Source organism: Neoarius graeffei, chromosome 26 (genome assembly GCF_027579695.1).
Source record: "Neoarius graeffei isolate fNeoGra1 chromosome 26, fNeoGra1.pri, whole genome shotgun sequence".
NCBI classification, from domain to species: domain Eukaryota; kingdom Metazoa; phylum Chordata; class Actinopteri; order Siluriformes; family Ariidae; genus Neoarius; species Neoarius graeffei.
This window is the reverse complement of record NC_083594.1, coordinates 32,242,226-32,252,996: the sequence shown is the minus strand read 5'-3', so window position 1 is coordinate 32,252,996 and position 10,771 is coordinate 32,242,226. Positions and strand designations below refer to the sequence as shown.

Sequence of the window (10,771 nt, the reverse complement as noted above, 5' to 3'; positions counted from 1 at the left end):
CTAACAGATGACTGAACTGGAAATTTCTGTTGCACAGAACACTTTTCAATATTAAATACAGTGGTGCTTGAAAGTTTGTGAACCCTTTAGAATATTTCTGCATAAAAATGACCTAAAACATCAGATTTTCACACAAGTCCTAAAAGTAGATAAAAAGAACCCAGTTAAACAAATGAGACAAAAATATTATACTTGGTCATTTATTTATTGAGGAAAATATTACATATCTGTGAGTGGCAAAAGTATGTGAACCTCTAGGATTAGCAGTTAATTTGAAGGTGAAATTAGAGTCAGGTGTTTTCAATCAATGGGATGACAATCAGGTGTGAGTGGGCACCCTGTTTTATTTAAAGAACAGGGATCTATCAAAGTCTGATCTTCACAGCACATGTTTGTGGAAGTGTATCATGGTAAGAACAAAGGAGATTTCTGAGGACATCAGAAAAAGCGTTGTTGATGCTCATCAGGCTGGAAAAGGTTACAAAACCATCTCTAAAGAGTTTGGACTCCATCAATCCACAGACTCTATACAAATGGAGGAAATTCAAGACCATTGTTACCCTCCCCAGGAGTAGTCGACCAACAAAGATCACTCCAAGAGCAAGGCGTGGAATAGTCGGTGAGGTCACAAAGGACCCTAGGGTAACTTCTAAGCAACTGAAGGCCTCGCTCACATTGGCTAAATGTTAATGTTCATGAGTCTGCCATCAGGAGAACACTGAATAGCAATGGTGTGCATGGCAGGGTTGCAAGGAGAAAGCCACTGCTCTCCAAAAAGAACATTGCTGTTTGTCTACAGTTTGCTAAAGAACACGTGGACAAGCCAGAAGGCTATTGGAAAAACGTTTTGTGAACGGATGAGACCAAAATAGAACTTACACTGCATTCCAGCATAAGAACCTTATCCCATCTGTGAAACATGGTGGTGGTAGTATCATGGTTTGGGCCTGTTTTGCTGCATCTGGGCCAGGATGGCTTGCCATCATTGATGGAACAATGAATTCTGAATTACACTATATTGCCAAAAGTATTTGCTCACCTGCCTTGACTCACATATGAGCTTAAGTGACATCCCATTCCTAATCCATAGGGTTCAATATGACGTCAGTCCACCCTTTGCAGCTAGAACAGCTTCAACTCTTCTGGGAAGGCTGTCCACAAGGTTTAGGAGTGTGTTTATGGGAATTTTTGACCATTCTTCCAGAAGCGCATTTGTAAGGTCACACACTTGGACGAGAAGACCTGGCTCTCAGTCTCTGCTCTAATTCATCCCAAAGATGTTCTATCGGGTTGAGGACTGGCCTGCACAGAGTCCTGACAAGTTCATCCACACCAGACTTTGTCATCCATGTCTTTATGGACCTTGCTTTGTGCACTGGTGCACAGTCATGTTGGAAAAGGAAGGGGCCAGCTCCAAACTGTAAAAACAGTCTGCATGCCTAGGTGCTTGATTTTATACACCTGTGGCCATGGAAGTGATTGGAACACCTGATTCCGATAATTTGGATGGGTGAGTAAATACTTTTGGCAATATAGTGTATACCAGCAAATTCTAAAGGAAAATGTCAGGACATCTGTCCATAAACTGAATCTCAAGAGAAAGTGGGTCATGCAGCAAGACAACGACCCTAAGCACACAAGTCGTTCTACCAAAGGATGGTTAAAGAAGAATAAAGTTAATGTTTTGGAATGGCCAAGTCAAAGTCCTCACCTTAATCCAATCGAAATGTTGTGGAAGGACCTGAAGCGAGCAGTTCATGTGAGGAAACCCACCAACATCCCAGAGTTGAAGCTGTTCTGTACGGAGGAATGGGCTAAAATTCCTCCAAGCCGGTGTGCAGGACTGATCAACAGTTACCAGAAACGTTTAGTTGCAGTTTTTGCTGCACAAGGGGGTCACACCAGATACTGAAAGCAAAGGTTCACATACTTTTGCCACTCAAGATATGTAAAATTGGATCGTTTTCCTCAATAAATAAATGACCAAGTATAATATTTTTTTTTGTCTCATTTGCTTAACTGGGTTCACTTTATCTACTTTTAGGACTTGTGTGAAAATCTGATGTTTTAGGTCATATTTATGCAGAAATATAGAAAATTCTAAAGGGTTCACAAACTTTCAAGCACTACTGTCAATGAAATTTGTAAATAACATTAATTAGCTATTGAGAGAAGTTATGCAAAGTCAAAAAGAAAAATTTGCACTTAAACACACACACAATGATTACATTCCACAAAGCTGCGACAATTTATTTTATTTGTAAAAAAAAAAAAAGGGAAAAGGCACAAAGCTGACAGCTGTGTAAGCAAAAAGAGATGCAGATGATAACTGTTGAGTGGCATTTTTCCACACAAAAAAAATGGCACATAAGAGAAAATGTCTGAAAAATACTGTCAAACCATCATTGCTCACACCAAATCTAGACAGAACACCACTAACAGCAATTCTGATCTCTAGTCATACTATTTAAGGCAATAAGCAGAGGTACAAGTGTAAATATATTGAGTAGAATATGTGATACTTTAATTAAGGCATGTCAAGGTGCAAGCATTTGCATATATGTTGGTGGCAGGGACTAACATACTTCCTGATCTACACAACTGCACTCATTATGCATAGTAATGGTGTTTCAGTTCTGGTGACTTTTTAATAAAGTTCAGAACACAAGCTATATAACTGCATGCCATTTATAAACATTTTGCTTTAGATAGGGTAGACAGGGTCATTATTAAAGTAAGCATATTAGCAATATTGCAGAATCTATAGTGATTGAGAAGTGCAACAATTATTATTTAAGGCTCCAAGACCTAAAGCTGATCTGCTATGATCATGATCTGCTATGATCATGATCTGCTAAACATCAAATGAACACAACAAAATATTACCAAATATTTTCCATTTCAGATTAAACTTAAGTGGTTGTTTATCATGTAAAACCAAGTGCATTACTGTAACAGAAGGAATTTTCATAAGCTCTAATTTGGCTCTAGGTTCCAATAAACATTGAAACATGGTTGGTGTACATGGTCAGTTAATGTGTTATAAATGAGCTATAAAGTGCAATTACTTTTAAGCCAGCATCCAAGATTTCTGTATCTTTGGGAAGGCCTACTGCTACACAAGATGAAACATTTCATTCCAACATTGACCAACATACTTTGTGGCATGCCAAATCACTGTCATTTAATACAAAGGTGACAAATTCTACTTGGCTCTTTTTGTAGAACTCACTATTTATTATAAAAAATATATATATTTAAAAAAAAAAAAAAGGCATTGCTGTTCCCTTTAAAATGCATTTGTTGAGCAGTACAGCATGTACAATGTAGTAATTGCTTTTTACACAAGTCTATAATCCAGAACTCAAAAATCATCATGGATGACCGTTTAAACATTTGACGAAAGTTCAATTGGAAAAAGTGTAATTACAGTGAAAAAGCAGAAAAGGTTTGCAGAAAGTAAGACTAACGAAGGCTATTGTGCGGTGGTTTACTTTCATTGCCTTATATAAAAAGGTCTTCGTAATGATTTTTTCCCCTGAACTTGGTGGTCCTACTGAACCTGCAAACACCTGCCTCTATTTTTTTGGAGCAGGAGGATTGACAGGCATCAGATTCCTCATCTTGAAGTAAGACACCAGCTGATTGGGCACTTCAGCAAGAACACTTTTGGCCAGAGCTTCTTTGGGACCCTGAAGCCAGAGAGAGAGAGAATGTTTTTTAAAAATTGCAGAATTTATCATGCTTTAAAGTTGGTCAATTTCAAGCACTCATGCATCTGTCTGCATTACATTATTTTATATTAACAAGCAATTAGTAGCCAAATTAAGGGATGCTACGAGAGACATACCTTGACAAAGTCTTTGAAAGGGACAAACTGTACTATATCTCTTGCCACTGGTTCTCCCGTGGGAGATTTAAGGACACCGTTATCTCCATCAAGTACCTCCATGGCCTTAAAGTCTGCCTCACCGACACCCACGATAATGATGGACATGGGGAGCTTGGAGCTGTTCACTATGGCCTGCTTGGTCTGGTCCAGATCAGTAATCTCTCCATCCGTTATGATCAACAGCACAAAATATTGCTGAGGATGAGAGCAGTAAAAGATTATTAGATGTGAAGACAGGCTAAGAATAAGCTTTGAAATAAATCCATGTTTGGTCATATGATGCGGAAGGAGTTCCACAAAAAAGCTGAAAAAAAAAATCTTTACAACAGGTTTGTGTGTTAACGATCTGTAAACTGCTGTTTTATTTGCTAAAATAAGCTTACCTGGTACAGACCAGAGGTTGCCAATGTAAGGGTTGTGACCATGTGGGGTCACCTGATTTACCAATGGGATCATGAGAAAAATACCCATTTTAATTCATTTATTTTACAGATCAAAATAAGAAATATTGTTCCAACAAAGATGACTGATTTTGTGCTACTATCTATTAAAAAAAAAAGTGTTACCAGGAGTAGCATATATACAAGCTGTACAAAATATAGTTTGGTCTAAAACTATCAAAGGTAAGGTGGAATTGAGATTTATTTTATCTATTTCAAAACAAAGTATTTTATGTATAGATGGGTGACAAGTCTGCACTGTGCCATTATTACATTTGCATGCCATTTGTGAGGTTTGAAATAAATTATTTTTACTATGATTTTTAAAAATAATCACCTGTGTAATTTAAATGGGGGGGGAGAACAGCTTCCACCCATCAATTTCAGTTAAGCACTGTAAGGTGGGCCCATGCTGTACAATGGTAGTCGCTACCCTACAGATCTGCTGTGAATGGTGGGTCATGTGAAAATGTTGAACAGTAGTGTTCCACACATCATTTCAGTATTATTGTTTCTCCAAGTTCACATGAACCAAATAAAACGAGGCTGCAGTTTAGATGACAAAACAACTTCTGACCGTTAACTGTGGTTCGTCTTTCACACATCATTAGCCACGCATGCTAGCTCGTACCTAAACGAATGGACACGTGTTGATGCGTGATGTAATCATGTAGGCAGGTCCTGGCAGATAGCTATACATGTCCTTGTAGATATATAGCCTTCATTTGCAAGGAGTAAAGGGTTATCACAGAACCAAATTTTTTTTTTTTAAATGAGTATCCAGTACCTGGCGTTTTGGATTCGGTTCCAATGTGGAACGGAGTTTCCGTTCCCAACCCTAAACTTGACCCGACGCTTTTGGCAGCCATCAACAAGCTTCTGGCAGACTTCTGTTTGGATATTTGACCACTGTTCTTCACAGAGTCGGTAGAGTTCAATTAAATGTACATTTCTTGGAATGGACCCTTTGAAAGCACAGTCCACATATTATCGATAGGGTTGAAGTCAGGACCTGTTTTAAAGTTCATGTTAACCTGCTTTATCCATTCCACATCCATCTCTGATGTGTGGTGGGGGGTTGGTTTCTGTCCTGTTGGAACACCCAATTGCATCACAGTTTGGGATGGTTTGAGGTTATGCTAAAGAACTCTGAGATAGTCCTCCTTCATAATTCCATCCACTTTGTACAATGGACCAGTTCCACTGGCAGCAAAACTGCACCAAAGCATAATGTTACCACCATCATGCTTAACAGCTAGTACGGTGTTCCTCTGTACATCTGGTCATTGTGGCCAAAAACTCATTGTGACTCAAAAACTCGTCTCATCGGACCATAAAACTTTCCTCCAGAAGACTTGTTCTTTGTTCATGTGGTCAGCTACAAACTTTAAGCTTGAATGTGTCAGTATAGATAGTTTTCACAAGACGTCAGAGTCGGGGATTCCCTAGTGGCGGCCATCTTGGGGGTCCAGCTTACCATACGGGTGACTGAGCACACATTGTAACACGCGAGTACAAAGTCTTCAAAAGAACCCAAGCAGGCTATTTAAAGCTAGCAATGGTGCACACCTGTTGTATTCACGGCTGTCGTAATAGGTCAGATGATGAAGTCAAGCGGAGCTTTTATGGAATTCCCACTGTACGGGAGCACGAAGGCGAGCAAACAAACTCAGCAGACAAAGGAGAAATCTATGGCTTGCGAGAATCAACCGCAAGGATTATCAGCCTTCCAAACACAGCAAAGTCTGCTCTGATCATTTTATAAGTGCTAAGTTGTTTAAATAAACAATCAATTGTGTTTACGTTTGTTTTTGGAAACCAAAACATCATGTGAACAATCTCTGGAGAATGCCTAACTGGAACCGCTGAGTGTACGTTTACATTGTAATGTACACTTAATATCGCTTGTCTGTCACGTTTCTATTTGAAACTTGTCACTTCACTCACGCAAGCGTCATTTTTGAAAAACATTTTAGGTCTATTCTGTATGATTTGATTTGTGTTTGGGATGCAAACAGCGCGCCTTTTAGCGGATGCCGCCTGAATCGCGCAGATCCGATTTTTTTTTGGGGGGGGGGGGGTTGGAGGGTCTGATTATAATTTCAAAGTAAATTCTGTATTAAAATTACTAAATAAGCAAATCCATTACAGTCCATGAAACAGGAAGTATAAGGATGAGAAAAAAACAGTTTAAATAGGAAAGCTGCGCACATTTGCGCAGCCCGAGCGGTGTGCAGGACTGCGCAAATGTGCGCAGCTTTCCGATTTAAACTGTTTTTTTTTCCCTCATCCTTATACTTCCTGTTTCATGGACTGTAACGGATTTGCTTATTTAGTAATTTTAATACAGAGTTTACTTTGAAATTATAATCAGACACTCCAACGCCCCCCCTAAAAAAAATAATCGGATCTGCGCGATTCAGGCGGCATCCGCCAAAAGGCGCGCTGCGAATATATAAAGTTGTATATATCAGACAGCCTTTAAAGTTTGATGAAGTCAGTTTCAGGCTTTGGAGCAGGCTTTGGCAGTTTCAGGCTTTGGCAGCCCTGCATAGTCACTTGAAAATGCATCTTTGTCCACTTCGTAGGGGTCAATTCCCCCAATCAAGGCCAGTTTGGCTGCATACCGTTGTCGTGAGATGTCGTCTAATGTATCTATATACTTCTGTTTGCTTGATTTTGCCAACATTGATCTTTATTTTAGAAAACTGACTATATAACTTCATAAATTCGCCCGAGATAACATAGCCGGTAGTGGCGATGGTCCGTTTTGTTTGCCCCCCAAGATGGCAGCTGGGGGGCGTTCCCCGGAATGTCGTGACATCAGTGAAAACTATCTATTGTAGCAGGGGCTTCTTTCTTGGACCGTGGCCTCGCAGTCCATGGTGATGTAAAATTCGCTTGACTGTCGACAATGTTCCAGCAGCTTCTAGTTGATGGTAGGCCTATGCCTTGATGGTTCCTAACCGTGTAAACCAATTTCCTCTCAGCTGAGGAAGACCGTTTGGGTCTTCTTCCAGCAAAGTGGTTTGGCAAAGTGGCTACATCTCCCAATAAATTACACTTCCATACAACAGTATGAACTGAATGATCTTGGAATCTGCAACTGTTTATAAAATACCTGCAAGAGACCTCTTGGAGTTGTCTAAATCTATGATCCTCTTCCTCAGATCGGCACGGAGATCTTTGGACTTTGACCATTACACCATGTATTGGTCACTCCAATGAGTGCTCAGACTCACTCCTTGTGTTAGCAGATAGACACTATCAGCTGGAGTCAATCACCAACAGGATGTCAAAAGGTCTCAGCAAGTTAAGATATTTAAGAACTTTCAGCACCACTGAATTAATCCAAATGGGTGTATTATACTTTTGATCCTGCATGTATAAATTAACCATGTGTTTTCAGAAAGCCCAAAATAAATTAAGGCCGCAAGCGGCCTCGACGGGCCCTCGCGCCAGCGGCCAAGGGGGGCGGGGGCATGCGTCCCCGCGAAATACCTTCCACAGCGTCCTCGGCAAGAGACATTACTCCCACAATGGCGACAAAGCACAGAATTGGACACATGGCAACAATAGGGTCTCGCACTGTACGGTGCTCGGGGCCTAATAATAATAGCGAAAGTGCACAAAATTTGGCGTAAATGTCAGGTGAGCTATGAAGAGTTTGCGTATGAAGTTTGATGACAATTGAGTAAATAGAAGATGAGATATAGATTTTTGAAGAATAATTTTTTTGGTTTTTCCCATGTCAGTAGGTGGCGCTATGCTGTACATGAGCGATAATGAGTTGGAGAAATAAGTGTCTACAACAGCAACGTACTATCACAAGGTAGTGGTGTGAAGGAAAAGCATTATGGAATTATTTCCCAAAAACCCGTTTTGGAGCAATTGCATCGGCCAATAACAGCGCCCCCCATGGACGAAAATTCCCAAAATGTGGTATACATGACATGGGAGGTAGTAAGAGGGTGGTCGTGAAGATCGACCAAATTTGAGGAAAGATTGGATTTTTTGCCCAAAAATAGCGCCCCCAGTGGCAAAAGTGCACAAAATTTGGCGTATATGTCAGGTGAGCTATGAAGAGTTTGCGTATGAAGTTTGATGACAATTGAGTAAATAGAAGATGAGATGGAAAAGCATCATGCAATTATTAACCAAAAACCCGTTTTGGAGCAATTGCGTCGGCCAAAAACAGCGCCCCCCATGGACGAAAATTCCCAAAATGTGGTATACATGACATGGGAGGTAGAAAGAGGATGGCCATGAAGTTTGACCAAATTTGAGGAAAGATTGGAATTTTTGCCCAAAAATAGCGCCCCCAGTGGCGAAATATCACAGAAATTGGGTAACATGTCAGAAGCCCAATGAGTGATTTGCGTTTGAAGTATGAGCAGTTTTGAGCAATCAGAAGATTTGTTATGAATTTTTAAGCATGTAAAATTTTGCATCGAAAATTGATTGACGTATAACTTCTGAACGCTTTATCCTACATGAAACGTATTTAGTAACTTTTGTCAGCCATGTCTGTAGATGATGTGTATCAATTTTGGTGACATTCCTATGAACGGTCTAGGAGGAGTTGCGCCGTCTTCGTGGCCATGCATTTCGCACAAAAGTGAAATTACCTCACTTCCTGTTGGGCGTGGCTAATGCATTGGCATTACATTTTTGTCCGGCTTAGTGAGACACATATGCGTACCAAATGGCATGCCACTACTACAAACTACATGGCACCCAGGCACCTTAAAGCGGGAGGCCAAAATCACAACAACTTAGGGGGCGCTATAGAGGCCCTGAGCCCCGGCCAAGTTTGGGCTTCTGGTTCTGAGTAGCGGTGGCAATTCTCGGAAGTGGCGCCAAATTTCGTGCGTTTTCGCCCATGGCAAGTGCCCCGAAAATGGCCCAACAGCGGAGAAAAATAAAGAAGAAGAAGAAGACGGAAGAAGAAGAAGAAGAAGACGGAAGAATAATTAAAGCCGCAAGCGGCCTCGACGGGCCCTCGCGCCAGCGGCCAAGGGGGGCGGGGGCATGCGTCCCCGCGAAATACCTTCCACAGCTTCTTCGGCAAGAGACATAACCACAAGGTAGTGGTGTGAAGGAAAAGCATTATGGAATTATTTACCAAAAAACCGTGTTGGAGCAAATGCGTCGGCCAAAAACAGCGCCCCCCATGGACGAAAATTCCCAAAATGTGGTATACATGACATGGGAGGTAGTAAGAGGGTGGCCGTGAAGTTTGACCAAATTTGAGGAAAGATTGGGTTTTTTGCCCAAAAATAGCACCCCCAGTGGCGAAATATCACAGAAATTGGGTAACATGTCAGAAGCCCAATGAGTGATTTGCGTGTGAAGAATGAGCAGTTTTGAGCAATTAGAAGATTTGTTAGGAATTTTTAAGCATGTAAAATTTTGCAGTGAAAATTGATTGACGTATAACTTCTGAACGGTTTATGCTACGTGAAACGTATTTAGAAACTTTTGTCAGCCATGTGCGTAGATCATGTGTATCAATTTTGGTGACATTCCTATGAACGGTCTAGGAGGAGTTGCGCCGTCTTCGTGGCCATGCATTTCGCACAAAAGTGAAATTACCTCACTTCCTGCTGGGCGTGGCTAATGCATTGGCATTACATTGTTGTCCGGCTTAGTGAGATACATATGCGTACCAAATGGCATGCCACTACTACAAACTACATGGCAACCAGGCACCTTATTGCGGGAGGCCAAAATCACAACGAGTTAGGGGGCGCTATAGAGGCCCTGAGGCCCGCCTGGATCTGGGCTTCTGGTTCTCAGTAGCGGTGGCAGTCTAAGAAAAAGGAGCCAAATTTCGTGCGTTGTCGACCGTGGCAAGCGCCCCAATAAGGGTCTTGTAAAGAGTTTGCTTGGCAAGTTTGACAGATCAGAAGCTGCAATATAAGTTTTGCCATAACCAGCACCCCCAGGGGCGAAAGTGCACAAAATTTGGTGTAGATGTCAGGTGAGCTATGAAGAGTTTGCGTATGAAGTTTGATGACAATTGAGTAAATAGAAGATGAGATATAGAGTTTTGAAGAATAAATTTTTTGGTTTTTCCCATGTCAGTAGGTGGCGCTATGCTGTACATGAGCGATTATGAGTTGGAAAAATAAGTGTATACAACAGCAACGTACTATCACAAGGTAGTGGTGTGAAGGAAAAGCATAATGGAATAATTTACCAAAAACCCGTTTTGGAGCACTTGCGTCGGCCAAAAACAGCGCCCCCCATGGACGAAAATTTCCAAAATGTGGTATACATGACATGGGAGGTAGTAAGAGGGTGGCCGTGAAGTTTGACCGAATTTTAGGAAAGATTGGAAATTTTGCCCAAAAATAGCACCCCCAGTGGCGAAATATCACAGAAATTGGGTAACATGTCAGAAGCCCAATGAGTGATTTGCGTGTGAAGTATGAGC

The 10,771-nt window shown here is 41.1% G+C and overlaps 1 protein-coding gene across 5 annotated transcripts in view; it reads right to left on the bottom strand.

Annotated features, from left to right (window-relative positions):
- Nucleotides 1-2,239: 2,239 nt before the first annotated feature.
- cpne1 (copine I) overlaps nt 2,240-10,771 on the bottom strand; it is a 49,120-nt gene continuing 40,588 nt past the window's right edge. For all 5 annotated transcript variants that reach the window (XM_060909936.1, XM_060909935.1, XM_060909938.1 and 2 more), the window contains exons 15-16: nt 3,851-4,087; nt 2,240-3,692 (exon numbers count right to left, since the gene is read on the bottom strand). In XM_060909936.1, the coding sequence (XP_060765919.1) occupies nt 3,579-3,692; nt 3,851-4,087 (351 nt within the window). In that variant the 3' untranslated portion in view covers nt 2,240-3,578. The remainder of the gene's footprint in view (nt 3,693-3,850; nt 4,088-10,771) is intronic.